Below are 18,790 nucleotides of genomic sequence, written 5' to 3'. Positions count from 1 at the left end.
ATATATATATATATATATATATATATATATATCAACTGGCTTAGGAAAGTTAAACAGATTTGTAAATTACTTCTATTAAAAAATCTTAATCCTTCCAATAGTTATTAGCTTCTGAAGTTTTCTGGCTAACTGCTCAATGATGATGTCACGTCCCGGGAGCTGTGCATGATGGGAAAATATCCCCATAGGAGCTGCACAACTCCTGGGACGTGAGTCATCAGAAAGCAGTTAGACAGAAAACAGCAACTCAAATTCAGAAGCTAATAACTATTGCAAGGATTAAGATTTTTTAATAGAAGTAATTTACAAATCTGTTTAACTTTCCGGAGCCAGTTCATATATAAAAAAAGTTTTGGCCTGGAATACCCCTTTAATTTCATTTGAGAAATTCTAGTGGGATCACTGTTAACTCTTCTGTATACATTTGTATCTGATAACATTTCTAAAAAATAACATAAGATAAAAAATTAGTAATAATAACAAAAACATTTTTTTTATAATTTAACAAACAAGTAAAAATATACAATTAAATCACAATTCACAAAAAAATCATTATTATTAAACATTTTTATTAAAAATTCCTCTTGAAAATTTCTAGAGAAAAAAATGCTCTCTCTTCCTAATCACCTAGGATTCTTCCTTGAATTTTAAGTAAGCCTCCAGATGATTAATAGCATTTTTGGAACTCAAACCCTTATAATTTGATTCCGCTACATTACTATTGTCTTGTTTTGCATCCATGCATTACTATCCGAGGTGTGAATAGGGACTTAAACCACTTTGATTACATGTGATTGTTATTCCGTTTCTGGTTTTCACCAAATCCAGACCGGATTTTTTCCATTTCTGTTTGTCATGAACATGTGACTAAAGTTTTTAGCATTAATATGTGTGTGCAACAATTGTCTTATTACTCTATGACTAAGCACGAAACGCGTCACAGTGTTTTAACATGTAACTGCAAGTTTCTGAAGATATACCCTGTTGGCTAAAAAAAAAAAAACATTTTTACAAGGGGTAATAGGAGAAAATGCCCCCCCAAAATTTGTAACCCCATTTCTTCTGAGTATGAAAATACCCCATTTGTGGACGTCAAGTGCTCTGCTGGTGCACTACAATGCTCAGAAGAGAAGGAGCGCCATTGAGCTTTTGGACATAGAATTTGTTTGAAATAGAAGTCAGGGGCCATGTGCGTTCACAAAGCCCCCCATGGTGCCAGAACAGTGGACCCCCCTCGCCCACATGTGACCCCATTTTGGAAACTACACCCCTCACTGGCGTTTGACAGATCTTTGGAACAGTGGGCTGTGCAAATTAAAAATTACATTTTTCATTTTCACGGACCACTGTTCCAAAAATCTGTCAGACACCTGTGGGGCATAAATGCTCACTGTACCCCTTATTCCATTCCGTGAGGGGTGTCGTTTCCAAAATGGGGTCACATGTGGGGGAGTCCATTGTTCCGACACTATGGGGGCTTTGTAAACACACGTGGCCTTCAATTCCAGACAAATTTTCTCACCAAAAGACCAATGGCGCTCCTTCTCTTCTGAGGATTGTAGTTCGCCAAAATGGGGTCACAATTGGGTATTTATGTCAGAACTGCTGTAAAATCAGCCACCCCTGTGCAAATCACCAACTTAGGCCTCAAATGTACATGGTGCACTCTCACTCCTGAGCCTTGTTGTGCGTCCGCAGAGCATTTTACAGGGTATTTCCGTACGGTCTGTCAGTACATGCTGAGAGTTGTAGTTTTGAAACAGCTGGAGGTTTGCCCCCCCCCCTTATGTGAATGTACAGGGTACATGCACACGAGCAAGTTTACAGTGAGTTCTCTGCTTCAAGTTTGAGCTGCGGCAAATTTTTCGCCGCAGCGCAAACTCCTAGCGGGAAACCGTAAACCCCCACCAGTGCAAATATACCTTAAAAACACTACACTACCACAAAATAAAGGGTAAAACACTACATATACATCCCCTTACACTCTTCCCCCCCCCCCCCAATAAAAATGAAAAACTTATTGTATGGCAGTGTTTCCAAACAGAGCCTCCAGCTGTTGCAAAACAACAACTCCCAGCATTTCTGGACAGCCACTGACTGTCCAGGCGTGCTGGGAGTTTAGCAACAGCTGGAGGCACCCTGTTTGGGAATCACTGGCATAGAATATCCCTATGTCCACCCCTATGCAATCCCTAATTTTGTCTCAAATGCGCATGGAGCCCTGTCGTATTTCAAGGAAACAGTTTAGTGCCACATATGGGGTATTTCCGTACTTGGGAGAAATTGCACTACAAATTTTGGGGGACTTTTTCTACCTTTACCCCTTATGGAAAGGAAAAGTTGGGGTCTACACCAGCCTGTTAGTGTAAAAAAATTAAAAAAAATTACACTAACATGCTTGTGTTGCCCCATACTTTTTATTTTCACAAGCGGTAAAAGGAAAAAAAGACCCCAAAATTTGTAACGTAATTTCTCCTGAGTACGGAAATACCCCATATGTGGGCATAAAATGCTCTGCGGACGCACAAGGCTCAGGAGTGAGAGCGCACTATGTACATTTGAGGCCTAAATTGTTGATTTGCACAGGGGTGGCTGATTTTACAGCGGTTCTGATGTAAACACAAAAAAATAAATACCTACATGTGACCCCATTTTGGAAACTACACCCCTCACAGAACGTAACAAGGGGTATAGTGAGCCTTAACACAAAAGGTGTTTGACGAATTTTCGTTAAATTTGGATGGGAAAATGAAAAAAAAAATGTCACTAAAATGCTGGTGTTAGCCTAAATTTTTCATTTTCACATGGGAAAATGGAAAAAAAAAAAAAAAAATTGTAACCCCATTTCTTCTGAGTAAGAGCATACCCAATATGTGGATGTAAAGTGCTCTGTGGGTGAACTACAATGCTCAGAAGAGAGGGAGCGCCATTGGGCTTCTGAAGAGAAAATTTGTCCGGAATTGAAGGCCACGTGTATTACAAAGCCCCCATAGTGCCAGAACAATGGACCCCCCCCCACATGTGACCCCATTTTGGAAACTACACCCCTCACGTAATGTAATAAGGGGTACAGTGAGCATTTATGCCCCACAGGTGTCTGACAGATTTTTGGAACAGTGGTCCGTGAAATGAAAAGTGTAATTTTTCATTTGCACAGCCCACTGTTCCAAAGATCTGTCAAACGCCAGTAGGGTGTAAATACTCACTGTGCCCCTTATTAAATTCTGTGAGGGGTGTAGTTTCCAAAATGGGGTCACATGTGGGGGTGGGGTCCACTGTTCTGGCAAAAAAAAATACATTGTAGGAGTATTTTGTATTTCCCTAAAGAACTCCAGCTACATTTCTCCAAAAATGCTATGTGTGACAGCCATGGGATAGCCAAAGATGATAGCTGAAAGATTATGGTGAAATATAAAATGCACAAAAAAAAAGCTAATATTTAGTGTTTTTTTCTGGCACTTGGGTGTTTTTTGGTCAATTTTTTTTTATTATGCAGCAAGCTTTAGGTGAAGCATCTTGAGATTTTCCTGATAGGTTTTTCTATAGGACTATGTTAAAAATGTAGTGAATGTAAAAAAAACAAAAAATTAAAACGCACACAAATGCATGTACTGTTGAAAAAATTAAAAATAAAAAGCGCCACAAAATACAACTGTGTGGGTTCTTACATGTAAGATGTATATGAATGTTCCTCTCTACTTTTTCATTCAACAGGGAGAGGGAGCCTATTTTCCAGAGGTAATATAGGGTCGAGCATGTTAAAATCAATTTTGCCAGATTCTTCTCTGCCTCGACAGTAGACTTAAGCTCATAGTCAGGCAGTCCCCTCTATAATCAGAAGCAATAAAATCATATAAAAATAACAAAATTCATTGATACTCACAAAATGGAGACATGCAGTTGTGGAGCTGTGGCAAACTATAGAGAGTATTACTACAGAGCTGACTAATAAGAGGAAAACTGCCAACCTTTGTAGCTGGCAACACCCACTGGATAATAATACACCAGCAAATAACGTACTTTGGCCACAAGGACAAGCATGAGTAACTTGTTCTTGCTCCAGGAACAATGGGATATGAGGTCTCAAAAACAAATAGGAAGTACAGTACAGATACCTCATTCTATTTTATGAGGAACTTGAAACTTGGTCACTTCCTGAAATTAAGTGTAATACTGGTGTATAAACAGAACCGTGCTAAAATATGCAGCCGCAATCATATGACTTCTATCTTCCTTGCAATATTTAATATCAAACTACTGTAATTGAGTTTTTAATTATCTTATTACTATCCCCTTAAGGACTTCACGTTTTTTTTTAAAATAAATTTTGCACTTTCGTTTTTTCATTCGCCTTTTAAAGGCCGTGACTTTTTCCATTTTCCAACTACAGAGCAATGTGAGAGCTGTCATGGGGAGTTAGATCTGCACAGCCCCGCTCCTGTCATGGGGACTTGATATGCACAGCCCCGCTGCTCTCATAGGGAGGTAGATCTGCACAGCCCCGCTGCTCTCATAAGGAGGTAGATCTGCACAGCCCCGCTCCTGTCATGTGGACTTGATATGCACAGCCCCGCTGCTCTCATAGGAAGGGAGATCTGTACAGCCCCGCTGCTCTCATAGGGAGGTAGATCTGCACAGCCCCGCTCCTGTCATGTGGACTTGATATGCACAGCCCCGCTGCTCTCATAGGAAGGGAGATCTGTACAGCCCCGCTGCTCTCATAGGGAGGTAGATCTGCACAGCCCCGCTCCTGTCATGGGGACTTGATATGCACAGCCCCGCTGCTCTCATAGGGAGGTAGATCTGCACAGCCCCACTGCTCTCATAAGGAGGTAGATCTGCACAGCCCCGCTCCTGTCATGGGGAGGTAGATCTGCACAGCCCCGCTCCTGTCATAGGGAGGTAGATCTGCACAGCCCCGCTCCTGTCATGGGGAGGTAGATCTGCACAGCCCCGCTCCTGTCATAGGGAGGTAGATCTGCACAGCCCCGCTCCTGTCATGGGGAGGTAGATCTGCACAGCCCCGCTCCTGTCATGGGGAGGTAGATCTGCACAGCCCCGCTCCTGTCATAGGGAGGTAGATCTGCACAGCCCCGCTCCTGTCATGGGGAGGTAGATCTGCACAGCCCCGCTGCTCTCATAAGGAGGTAGATCTGCACAGCCCCGCTCCTGTCATGTGGACTTGATATGCACAGCCCCGCTGCTCTCATAGGAAGGGAGATCTGTACAGCCCCGCTGCTCTCATAGGGAGGTAGATCTGCACAGCCCCGCTCCTGTCATGTGGACTTGATATGCACAGCCCCGCTGCTCTCATAGGAAGGGAGATCTGTACAGCCCCGCTGCTCTCATAGGGAGGTAGATCTGCACAGCCCCGCTCCTGTCATGGGGACTTGATATGCACAGCCCCGCTGCTCTCATAGGGAGGTAGATCTGCACAGCCCCACTGCTCTCATAAGGAGGTAGATCTGCACAGCCCCGCTCCTGTCATGGGGAGGTAGATCTGCACAGCCCCGCTCCTGTCATAGGGAGGTAGATCTGCACAGCCCCGCTCCTGTCATGGGGAGGTAGATCTGCACAGCCCCGCTCCTGTCATAGGGAGGTAGATCTGCACAGCCCCGCTCCTGTCATGGGGAGGTAGATCTGCACAGCCCCGCTCCTGTCATGGGGAGGTAGATCTGCACAGCCCCGCTCCTGTCATAGGGAGGTAGATCTGCACAGCCCCGCTCCTGTCATGGGGAGGTAGATCTGCACAGCCCTGCTCCTGTCATGGGGAGGTAGATCTGCACAGCCCCGCTCCTGTCAGCATGGATCTGCACAGCATGACAAGAAGAACGTATGATCTCCAGTCATGTTAGGAGAGGGGCTGTGCAGATCTACGTCCCCATGACAGAGGAGCGGGGCTGTGCAGATTACCTCCCGATGACAGAATCGGGGCTCTGTGCAGATCTACATCCTGCCTGCTGAGGAAGGTGCGAGGAGGGAGCTGTGTACGGGAGTGGGGCTGAGAGAGGTGCAGAGTTGCATCCTGCCCTGCTCTGCCTGCCCCTCCCCTCGCTGTATATTCGGAAATCTCCGAAGGGAGGAGCGAACACTGAATTGCAAAGGACACAGTTCTGCACCTCACACCGCCAATTGTTCTTTCTAATGACATAATTTTACCACAAAATCTACAGTGAAACACAAAATTGTCCTCTTCGGACTCCTATTTTTCAGTATACAGGGATGTAGGAGGGCTGTGAACTGTATTTTTATTGGGGCCATTTTTGTTTTGATGCAACTTTTTTTTTTTTTTTTTTTTTTACATAATTTTATTAAAATTTTAAATAAAAATTGGATAAGCGGGGATTCAAACATTAATAATACCGTAACAAAAGCGCAGTGTAAACCCAGCCTTACCTGTACATTTAAAAGATTTTTTTTTTTTAAACCTGCATGGTTTAGTCAGATTTACCCAGGCCCAGGCTCTCTCCCGCACTCCTGTGTATAGCAATATATTAATATATCGGCATGCTATTTTACAGAAGTTCTATGGTCTTTTATTGTTTTCTTCTGTTTCTGATGCAAACTGTTTGCTCTGTTGTCTTCACTGCCCTTATTCCTGTCTAGTGTACATCCTGTAATGTGTACCCCTCCCCATCTAATACTGATTGCCTATCCTAAGGATATGCAACCTATTTTTATACCCTATATAACCCATTCGAACTTTATTTGGATACAACCATGAAACAACTTTAAGGGTAAGGTCACACAACTTATATGCAGCATATTTGACGCTCTATAAATCTGCGCAGCAGGAAAAACGCTGCATATTCTCCTACGAGCAGACATACAGGACAACTTGGCAGCAGCATGTGCATGCAGTGAGGTTTGGAGGCGGGCCACTGTGACACCCGGGCCCACCTCCAAATCTCACTGTGCACACAGGGCTGCCACTGGGTAGCTCTGTGTGTCAGCTCATAGGAGAATACGCAGCGTTTTTCCCCCTGTGCAGCGGATTTCATGCAGCGATGTGTGACCCTACCCTAAAGGGAAACTGCCATATGGTTCCCCCTCACTAAACCCAATACTAAGGGTATTAACCTCTTAAGGACCAAGGATGTACTGCTCCCGCAGTTTGAAGTGCACTCATGAGCTGAGCGTGCCTAATACCCTGTGGGTCTCGGTTGCTATCAGCTGCCAGGATCCACGGTTAATGCTGGACATCGCCGATTGCAGCATCTAAATGTGGGATATAACATTGCCAGTTAACTGAGGGAGCTGATTGAGACATTCGTAGTGAAAACACGTGTCCTCTGATGCTCCAGCCAGCATCTGCAGGCTAAAGCAGCTGAGTGCCGATAACATTGATCAATGCTGAGCCAAAGCTCAGCATTGAACAGTGTATGCAATTGCAAAAATAAACATATGTGGAACTGCTGCGTGCATAAATGTCCAGACTATAAATATATAATGTAAATTAAATTGTACGGTTAATGGAGTACACGTAAAATTGTGCATATTTGGTCACTTCATATACCAATAATAAAAATGAATAAAAAGTGATCAAAAAGTTTAATCTAAACACAAATGATTCTGGTAGAAACTACAGATCATGGCGCAAAAAAATTGCCCTCATATAGCCCTGTATGTGAAAAAATAAAAAACTTTGGTGCATGGAGTTATAATTATTTTTAAAGTATATAAAATAAAACCATAAATTGAGTATCCTTGTAATCATACGACCTAAGGATAAAGATCATGGCCCAGATTTATCAAACTGTGTGAGAGAAAAAGAATAGAGGGATTTTTCCCATAGCAACCAATCACAGCTCAGCTTTCACTTTACCAGAGCTCATTAGCTGAGCTGTGATTGGTTGCTGTGGGGAAATCCCTCTATTTTTTTCTCCCACACAGTTTGATGTCTGGGTCAATGTGTCATTTTTACCGAAAAGTGCACTGCATTGAAACAGAAGCCCCCAAAAGTTACAAAATGTTTTTTTTTGTTTGTTTTTTCCCCCGCAATTTCACCCCACAAATATATATATATTGTATTGCTGTAGATTTTGATATGAAATTATTGATGTTATGACAAATTACACTATGTGGCACAAAAAACAAGCCCTCATAGGTGGAAAATTGAAAGTGTTATGATTCCGCCATCTTGCTATGTGTGTTATATAAATTTGATGCAATCTATTGCTTTCCAGCTGATAAATGGACCTGTTGCTTAGGCTTACAAATATTGCACTTGCTACAAAACCTGGACATCCTTGTTACACAATGGACTTGATACATCATCCACCCATCTTTTGAACATGTAAGCACATTAGTGCCCTGCTATTCTAATGTGCAAAAATAGATAACAACACTACGTGTGAGGTCTCCGGATTAGACTACACAGATCTACAGGGACATTTTGAAACTATAAGAGTGTTATTTGATTATCTGAGCCAGCAAAGAACTCCATTGGCGTGCACAAGATGTATGTCACCTGTTTGTAATCTTGCTTTATTAATAATAATCATCCAAATTTGGACCAGCAGTTCTATCGTTGCCTTTACAAGGGTTATAGTGCGAGTAAACCTGAATAAAATGATGTATTACTCACTTGGATCTGTGGTCTTGTTGTAGACTTAGAGCCTCTGTTGCTAATATGCAAACATGCTCCTTTGCGCAATAAAGACAGGAGCCAGCTCTTCCCTGCCTCCATCCCCTCTGCTGTCATGTGCTTCCCTGCCTCCATCCCCTCTGCTGTCATATGCTTCCCTGCCTTCATCCCCTCTGCTGTCATATGCCCGCCACCTCTGAATATTTACTCGAACGTCCTAATGACATGAGAGCCTATGCCAATATGACCTCTCCAAAAAGGTTATGCATATTCAGAGGTGGGCGGGCATATCACAGTAGAGAGGATAGAGGCAGGGAAGCTTGAACAGCTTCCTGTTTTTATTGCGCAAAGGAGCCTATTTGCATATTAGCAACAAAGGCTCTAAATCTACAAATGGGACCACTGATGTAAGTGAGTGATACGTAACTTTAATCTAGTTTACCCGCACTATAACCCTATGTACTGTATTTTGTACCCGGAAAACCCCTATTTGGTCTGGAAGTAATTGAAAGCTTAAGATGGGAAATTATGTGCATCTAATAGACAGTAAGGAGCAGTATTTGTTTTTGTTTTTATCACATATGATATCTGTTTCTAGGAACGGAACCCCAGTAGCTCGGCTGCTGGAATCCACAGCGATTGGGGTAAGCTACATAAAGGCTGTGTTTCCACTTAGCAGTTTTTTTTTGAGAACTGCCACTGCAGTTTTTGAGCCAAATTCAGAAGTGGACCCTTAAGGAAGGAGAAGATAAGTCCTTCCTTTATATTTCCCATTATTTTTTAATACAATTCTGGCACAAAATTGCAGTTGCAGTACTCCAGAAAAAAAAGCCAAGTGAAAACGCAGCCATAGACAATGTTTTTCTCATTAGTAGTCAACCTGTTTGTAGCAGCTAAATATTAGCTCTATTTTCCAGATTACAGATATTAGGAGAAAAAAAGGATTGAGCATGTTGGATGTCTGATCTTTTGTGTCTGTAAAAGAGGTTTCCTATTGATAACATTTTAAGTCAGTAACAACCAGTAGCAGATTACAATGCAAAATAATGTAAGTGGCTGCCCAGGGTTCATGGCTGCATAGGTTATTATTATCTAATATCCCACTTGTCATCTAATCTTTAAAATTATACTCCCCTTTGTACTTCTATTCACTACGGAACGTAAGTGTCTAGAAGTTATCTGCAGCGGGCCCTTTGGAGGGACCCCTTTTTTAGACCAATATGCAGCTCACTGAGAGACCAATATTTGTCAGACATTTATTGTATATCCCATAGGAATACATCTTTATTGGTTTGTCTCTATAGGTCCCATCAACCTATTTTTGAGCTATTTTCATATATATATATATATATATATATATATATATATATATAACACAAGGCTCCAATATATGAATTTAGTTTCACAGCCATATTACTGTTTACATATACATTTTCCACACTGTCATGGGGGCCCATGCACACTGTTAAAAAGTTACTGTCATCAGTAATAAAATAAAATAAAAATTCTTCAATCAGTTTAGTTCTGTTCCCTAATGCCACCTTTTGATATATGTATTACTGTGATGAGTCTTTCTGCATTTCTCTGAGAGGCTGGGCTGTTTCCCCTGAAGTATGAGGAGCTCCTCTCATCCCCTCCCCTCCCCTGCCATGAGGTCTGCACAAACATTTTTACATTTCCAAAGCATATTGCCTAAATGCATTCTCTATATAACTCTAATGCAGCCATGTGAAACTACATGGCCCAAGGACAGAAGAAAAAAACTGCATTTTGTGCCAAAAAAATTACATTTTTACAGTGTCACAGCTTTGTGACCAAATTGCATGCTTTTTCTAACCTTAAAGCAGCCATGTGGAACCAATATGGTGTGAATATACAAGAAATAAGTTTATAAAATGACCAATGAGAAACCATTTTGCATATAGATAATAGTTTAGCACCTTGTATTGCTTGTCACTGTACATGTAAATGCTTCTCTTCTGAAAGACAGCAAGCTGTCTGCATCTTGTCTGTGCTCTGAAGCACAGAAAGGAGATAACCATACCTCCCTCCCTCTCCACTCCATATTTTGGTACTTCTTAATTTTTTGATGGACCACAAAGGCTGGATTTTCAGGGTTCGTTTGCAAAATTAAAAAAAATGTAAACAATTTTTTCATATCTTCTGTTTTTGTATGAAACAGGGAGTGTGAGTGCTATTCAGGAGACCAAAGTATGTGCATTTAAGCAGACAAAATGTGGTCTGGACCAGAAGGAGACCCCTAGAGGCCAGATTTATAAGGCCATGAAAGTAACAAAAATATTTTTTTTTACATGGATTAAATTACAAATCTGATTTTACCTGCTGTATCATATGCAAAAAGATAATTTCAATGACCGTGCCCATTTAAATGCAGTGTTGCATTTAGCATAGTAATTTATTTAACCCTAAGGTTACCTATGCGTGGCGTATAAATCCCAAACCTTGATTATTTTGTGAACACAAAATTTCCTAGGCACAACAGAACCTATGTGTATGTGATATAGTAAGTGGCTCTATACAAGGTTTATATGTGTATGTGATATAGTATGTGGCTCTTTACAAGGTTTATATGTGTATGTGATATAGTATGCGGCTGTGTACAAGGGTTAAGTAGTAGAACAGAGCAGTAGATGTAGAATTACATGCTCAGGTCATGTCTTAGTAAACAGTAGCTCTGAATACGTTTTTTCCATTAACAAACCTATTGCTATGCAGTGAAAGAATGTGATATAGTTGTGTGGATTCGGGTCATTATTTCTACTACATGCACTCTCAATCTACAGGCATTTCCAGTAACAGTTCAAGCATATATCCATAATTATTCCAAAGCCACTTCTAGCAGTTTTGAAATTTGCATGCTCTTACAAGCTTTGCAATGGCAGACATAAGCCAAAAAGGAAGCAGGAAAACATTAACAAATAGAAGTGCCAGTAGCGGGGGCACTGACACATCTACATGTGCAAATACGCTCTGGGAGCCAGCTGCTCTTGCCAAGAGCAGAGAACTTCTATGCCATGCAGCTCCTTGCAGTACATTTCCTTCTAAACCCTTCCTGTAGTAAAGTGCATACTCTGCAGACAAGTATGGTTAAGAAACATAAGGAAACATGCAGACATGCTCCTACCTTGCTGTGCATGGAACTCTTCTCATCCTTTGCTCAGCTATCCTGTGCTGTGAACTTTATAAGAGCGAATGAGCTCCAGTCTCCAATCACATTACATCACATCAGCGAGTGTTCTGTAAGGAGAGGTCCTAGATCTCTGCCCCAGTCCCCACCCACAAGCAGATGAGCTCTGTGCTCCACTCCACACTCCTCTGACCGAAGTCCTATTTCTTATAGGTTACCACTCAGACAATAGTAATGTAGCATGACAGCATTGCCAGTGTACACTGTGTGTGAATGGAGGGCTTAGCATTTTGTGTTCTTTTTGCTTCTCTTTCCCTTTAAGAAATTCTGATTCTTCAAGAAGAATGTTTGATTTACATAAAAAATACAGGAACAACCAGAAGTTGTATTGAAATAAAAAATGCTGAGTTCTCTGTTTCTGCCAAACTGTGGTTGTCATTCAGCTTTCCCAGACTTGCTTATAGACTTCAACAGCTATAAGTGGCTATTATTGCTCAGTCTAAGTGCACAAAAAGAATAACCATCTAAACTATTTATATAGCTTGTGAATATGTTATTAACAGAACTATTGGCCTCAAAACAAAATTAGTATTAGCAATACTTATGTTGCTGAGAACTTTCAGTACACAAAGGTGGTATATGTACAATGAATGTAGTAATAGAAATGTTTGTCTGAAACTTGGAATAAATTCTCAAACCACCAGCAGTTACTACATGTAGATTGAGCCAACTACGAACATACAGTAGTTTGGGTAAGGGGCATGCCAAGTGGCATTACACAATAGAATAACTAGTAGTGACATCATAACTTAGCATCAGCAGGTCCCTTCTCTTAATCAATGGTGGATGTCTACAGCTCTGACAATTGTTATAGGAGGGTACAGTTTACAATCTATAAAGAAGTGTATGTAGAGAGGTATAGAGTAAACCTACACACATAGGGGGAGATTTATCATTGCTTTTAGAGCATTTTTTTTGTCTATATTTTGGCGCAGTTCAGGCGCAGGCAGCATAATTTGAGACTTTTATGCTACTTTTTCACTCTTTTTGCCTACCCGTAGAACTTTTTCTTTTTGACCAGGCAGTGGTCACATATTTACCATTTGCGACTTTTGTCAAAAGTTGTTATTTTGTGCGCAAAGGTACTTTTTTAGGCGCAAAGCTACACCACCTGCCAGTAGGCGACCCGAAGCGGGCCCTTCAGGACAAGGTGCTCAGATCAGCACCTTGTCCTGATGAAGGGCCCGTTTCGGGTCTGAAACGCGTTGATCTGTGCTTGGAATAAATGCTATCTTTTGTCTAACCAGTCTATATTGCTGGACTGATCACTTCAAGGGGTCTGGTGCTTGACAAAAGCTCTGTTTTTACCTTTTCTGCTGCCTTTTAAAAAAATGAAAGAAGTTATGTGATTGGTTGCTATGGGCAACTGGTCGACATTTTCTCCGCACAAGTTTTAATGAATCTCCTCCCTTGTGTCTATTACTGTTGGGATTTTTATAAGTTCTTCAGTTTCTTTCTCCATTCCTGAACATAATGATAAGTTACTGTCTTCTTATAAAACTGGCCCTATTGCGTTTAAAGGGGTATTTCAGGATTTTTTTTTATTTGACTATGCTACAGGGGCTGTAAAGCTAGTGTAGTTTATAATATAGTCTCTGTGCCTGTGTTTCATGGTGGTCTCGCAAGTCTATGATTTTTGCCTTTAGCATACAAAAAGAGAGTCGTCTCGACATTACATCACTAGTCAGGTGTTCAGAGGGAGCCTGTCTTTGCTTCAATGGATGGACTGACCGCAGGGTTGGGAGGGAGATCATTGTGCAAGTAATTGTATGTTTGCAAAAGCTGGAGGCACCCTGGTTTGAAAACACTAGCCTATTGCATTGAAGAGAGCTTAGGTGTGTTTCAAATGGGTGGCGTGGCTGATGTGTGTAAAGAAGAAAAGTGATCTCACACTTAAAAACAAGGAGTGATGGGATTTGTAGTTTACGGAAAAACTCCAACAGGAAATAGCCAGTTCACAAAAAGCTAGCCACAGCGTTATGGTAATTTCACAACATAGCCATTTACCCCAAGACAAGCAGGATCCATTCTAAGCATGTCCATTACTATCTGGCAGGTAAGTACTAAAATCACTTTGTGGTGGATAACCCCTTTTACCCCTTAAAGGGGTAGTCCAGAGGTGAAAAACTTATCCCCTATCCTAAGATAAGTTTACGATCGCGGGGGTCCGACCGCTGGGGCCCCTGTACGGGGGGTCCGGTTCGCTTGCCAGATAGCTCATGTTGACCACCGCACGAAGCGGCGTCCGACACGCCCCCTCAATATAACGCTATGAAAGAGCCGGAAATTTCTGAAGGCGGTGCTCCAGCTCTGCCATAGAGTTGTATTGAGGGGGCGTGTCAGCCACTGCTTTGTGCGGTGGTCAACACGCCCCCTTCCCGTGGACTGTCGGGGCCCCGTACAGGTGATCGAGGGACCCTCCGCGATCTGAAACTTATCCTCTATCCTTAGGATAGGGGATAAGCTTTTCATCACTGGATATCTCCTTTAAGGATCAAGCCCATTTTCACCTTAAATGGGCACTGTCAGATACAAAAACTTTTGATATGTTGTAAAGCATGCAAAACCAATAGGTTTTGCAATTGCTTTCATTAGAAAATTTTCTGTATTTTATACTGAAAAAGTCAAATAAATCCCCCCCCCGCCTGCTTGGACACAGTGAGGCCATGCCCCCTCCTTTAAGAGGAATTCAGACTAGTGAGCTAAATTAAAAGTGTAATAAAAAAATAAATAAAGGTGCTAGACACATAAAAATTATATGTCATGACAATGACATGGTCAGGATTATGTACTGAGTGATATATAAAAAAAAACATTTTTGTTGGATCTGACGGGTACGCTTTAAGGACCAGATCATTTTTTGCACATCTGACCACTGTCACTTTAAGCATTAATAACTCTGAAATGCTTTTACTTATGAATTTGATTTGGAGAGATTCGGAGACTGTTTTATCGTGACATTCTACTTTAACATAGTGGTCAATTTTCATCACTACCATACATCATTTCTTGGTGAAAAATCCAAAAATTTCATATAAAATTTGAAAATTCAGCATTTTCTAACTTTGAAGTTTCTGCTTGTAAGGAAAATAGACATACCAAATAAATGTTATATTGATTCGCAAATACAATAAGTCCACTTTATGTTTGCATCATAAAGTTGACATGTTTTTACTTTTGGAAATCTGAAATTTTCATGGACCAGTTCAGCTTTGAAGTGGATTTGAGGGGCCTTCATATTAGAAATACCCCGTAAATGACCCCATCATAAAAACTGCACCCCTCAAAGTATACAAAATGACATTCAGAAAGTTTGTTAACCCTTTAGGTGTTTCACAGAAAGAGCAGCAAAGTGAAGGAGAAAATTCAATTTTTACACTAACATGTTCTTGTAAGACCCAGTTTTTGAATTTTTACAAGGGGTAAAAGGAAAAAAAAAGCCCTCCAAAATGTGTAACCCAATTTCTCTCAAGTAAGGAAATACCTCATATGTGAACATAAAGTACTTTGTGGGTGCACTAGAGGGCTCAGAAGCAAAGGAGTGACAATGGGATTTTGGAGAGTGAATTTTGCTGAAATGGTTTTTGAGGGACATATCGCCTTTAGGAAGCCCCTATGGTGCCATAACAGCAAGAAAACCCCCCACATGGCATACTATTTTGGAGACTACACTCCTCATGGCACATAAAAAGGGGTACAGTGAGCCTTAACACCCCACAGGTGTTTGACGACTTTTTGGTAAAGTTGGATGTGTAAATGAAATTATAATTTTTTCACTAAAATGCAGTTTTTTCCCCCAAAGTTACCATTTTTACAAGAGGTAATAGGAGAAAGTGCCCCCCAAAATTTGTAACCCCATGTGTGGACGTAAAGTGCTCTGCAGTTGCACTACAATGCTCAGAAGAGAAGGAGCCACATTTGTCCTTTTGAAAGCAAATTTTGCTGAAATTGTTTTTGGGGGGCATGTCTCATTTAGGAAGCCCCGGTGGTGCCATAACAGCAAAAAAAAAAAAAAACACTATTTGGGAAACAACGCCCTTCATGGAACGTAACATAGGGTACAGTGAGCATCTACACCAAACTGTGTTTGACAAATTTCTGCTAAATTTGGAAGTGAAAATGAAAAATCCGATTTTTTTTCACTAAAATGCTGGTGTTACCCCAATTTTTTCATTTTCACAAGGGGTAATAGGAGAAAAAGCCTATGGTATAGGCCTATGGTAAGCCTAAAGTATGGAGATACCCCATATGTGCATGTAAAGTGCTCTGTGGGCGTACTACAAAGCTCAGAAGAGAAGGAGCGCCATTGGGCTTTGGGAGAGAATTTGGTTGGAATAGAAGTTGGGGGCCATGTGCGTTCACAAAGCCCCCGTGCTACTAGAACACTGGACCCCCTCACATGTGACCCTATTTCGGAAACTACACCCCTCACAGAATGTAACAAGGGGGGCAGTGAGCATTTAAACTCCACTTGCATTTGACAGATCTTTGGAACAGTGGGCTGTGCAAATGAAAAATGTAATGTTTAATTTTCACAGACCACTGTTCAAAAAATCTGTGAGATACCTGTGGGGTGTAACTGCTTACTGCACCCCTTGTTACATTCCTTGAGGGGTGTAGTTTCCAAAATGGGGTCACATGGGGGGAGGGGGGGTTCACTGTTCTGGCAGCATGGGGGCTTTGTAAATGCACCTGGCCTTCAATTCCAGTCAAATTCTCTCTTCAAAAGCCCAATGGCGCTCCTTCTCTTCTGAGCCCTTTAGTGCACCCGCAGAGCACTTTACCTCCACATATTGGGTATTTCCTTACTCAGAAGAAATAGTGTTACAAATTTGGGGGGTGCTTTTTCTCCTATTACCCCTTGTGAAAATGAAAAATTTGGGGTAACACCAGCATTTTAGTGAAAAAAAATAAAACATTTTTCATTTTCACGGCCAACTTTAACAAAATAAAAAAAAAAACACCTGTGGGTTGTTAAGGCTTACTATACCCCTTGTTATGTTCCATGGGGTGTGTAGTTTCCAAAATGGGGTCACATGTGGGTATTGTTTAGCATTTATGTCAGAACTGTTGTAAAATCAGCCACCCCTGTGCAAATCACCAATTTAGACCTCAAATGTACATGGTGCGCTCTCACGTCTGAGTCATGTTGTGCGCCCGCAGAGCACTTTGCATCCACATATGTGGTATTTCCGTGCTCAGGAGAAATTGCGTTACAAATTTTGGGGCTTTTTTTCCTTTTACCGCTTGTGAAAATTAAAAGTATGGGGCAACACCAGCATGTTAGTGTAAAAAATTAAAATTGTTTACCCTAACATGCTGGTGTAGACCCCAACTTTACCTTTATATAAAGGGGTAAAAGGAGAAAAAGACCCCCAAAATTTGTAACACAATGTCTCCAGAGTACGGAAATACCCCCAATGTGGCACTAAACTGTTGCCTTGAAATACGACAGGGCTCCAAAGCGAGAGAGTGCCATGCGCATTTGAGGCCTAAATTGGGGTTTTGCATCCACCACCAAAATACCCTATGGCAGTGTTTCCCAAACAGGGTGTCTCCAGCTGTTGCAAAACTCCCAACATGCCTTGACAGTCAGTGGCTGTCTGGCAATACTGGCAGTTGTTATTTTTCAACAGCTGGAGGCTCCATTTTGGAGACAGTGCCGTACAAGACGTCTTATTTTTATTTTTTGGGGGAGGGGGGGGGGACTGTGTAATGGTGTCTATATGTAGTGTTTTACTTTCATTTTGTGTAGGTGTAGTGTAGTGTTTTTAGGGTACATTCACATGGGCAGGGGTTTGCAGTGAGTTTCTCACTGGGAGTTTGGGCTGCGGCGGAAAATTTGCTGCATCTCAAACTTGCACCAGAAAACTCACTTTAAACCACCCATGTGAATGTACCCTGTACAACCCTCCAGCTGTTGCAAAACTACAACTCCCAGCATGCACTGACAGACCATAAATGTTGTAGTTATGCAACAGCTGGAGGCACATTGGTTGCAAAACAGAGTTTGTTACTTAACTCAGTATTTCGCAACCAGTGTTCCTCCAGCTGTTGCAAAACTAGAACTCCCAGCATGTACGGTCTCTCAGTGCATGCTGGGAATTGTATTTTTGCAACAGCTGGAGGCACACTGGTTGCAAAACACTGAGTTAGGTCACAAACTGTTTCACAATCAGTGTGCCTTTAGCTGTTGCAAAACTACAACTTTCAGCATGCATAGACAGCTGAAGGGCATTTTGAGAGTTGTAGTTTTGCAACAGCTGGAGCCACACTGCTACAACTCCCAGCATGCCCTTCAGCTGTCCGTGCATGCTGGGAGTTGTAGTTATGCATCAGCTAGAGGCACACTTTTTCATAGCAAAAATGTGCCTCCAGCTGTTGCATAACTACAACACCCAGCATTCACAGACTACCAAAGGGCATGCTGGGAGTTGTAGTTGCAACTCCCTACATGCCCTTTGGCTGTGCATGCTGAGAGTTGTTGCTAAGCAAAAGGAGGAGGTGAACAGGACATACCTCCTGCTGTATCCTGCCGCCTGCACCACCGCCACCGCTCCTGCCTACCACTCCTGAGGGGACCCCCGCCGGCCCCGATCACCACGTCACGGTCACGCCCCCTCAATGCAAGTCTATGAGAGGGGCCTGATGTCACGAGCAGGGCACGGCTGTGATGTCACAAGCCTCTGGTGCTGCACCCGCTCTAAACAAACACCGGGTGCAGCAGGGAGATCGCGGGGGTCCCCAGCAATCAGTCATCTTATCCCCTATCCTTTGGATAGGGGATAAGATGTCTAGGGGTGGAGTAACCCTTTAATTTACATTTCAGGGACAGTGTGGAGGAAGAAGACAGGCTTAATGATTGCAGGTATGCAACCCAGGGTTGCTTTCTCACTCCTGTACTTAACACTAGCCAAACCCCATCCCCTGATCCCGTTTTCTACCCTGGTCTCTCTGTTACTAGAGATGGACTGAGAATAACAGCAGTGAACAGC

The 18,790-nt window shown here is 42.0% G+C and overlaps 1 protein-coding gene across 3 annotated transcripts in view; it reads right to left on the bottom strand.

Moving 5' to 3' along the window:
• Nucleotides 1-18,790, bottom strand: part of LOC130283215 (catechol O-methyltransferase-like) — a 106,442-nt gene that overhangs the window by 40,707 nt on the left and 46,945 nt on the right. The window contains exon 1 of one of the 3 annotated variants that reach the window (XM_056532422.1): nucleotides 11,733-11,881. The exons of 1 other annotated variant lie outside the window; for it this stretch is intronic. In XM_056532422.1, the coding sequence (XP_056388397.1) occupies nucleotides 11,733-11,744 (12 nt within the window). In that variant the 5' untranslated portion in view covers nucleotides 11,745-11,881. Of the gene's footprint in view, nucleotides 1-3,883; nucleotides 3,906-11,732; nucleotides 11,882-18,790 lie in introns of those variants that run through there. One more of the 3 variants, XM_056532435.1, reaches the window with a different exon arrangement.

This window comes from Hyla sarda, chromosome 1, assembly GCF_029499605.1.
Source record: "Hyla sarda isolate aHylSar1 chromosome 1, aHylSar1.hap1, whole genome shotgun sequence".
Taxonomy (NCBI): domain Eukaryota; kingdom Metazoa; phylum Chordata; class Amphibia; order Anura; family Hylidae; genus Hyla; species Hyla sarda.
This window is presented reverse-complemented; position numbering and strand designations above follow the sequence as displayed.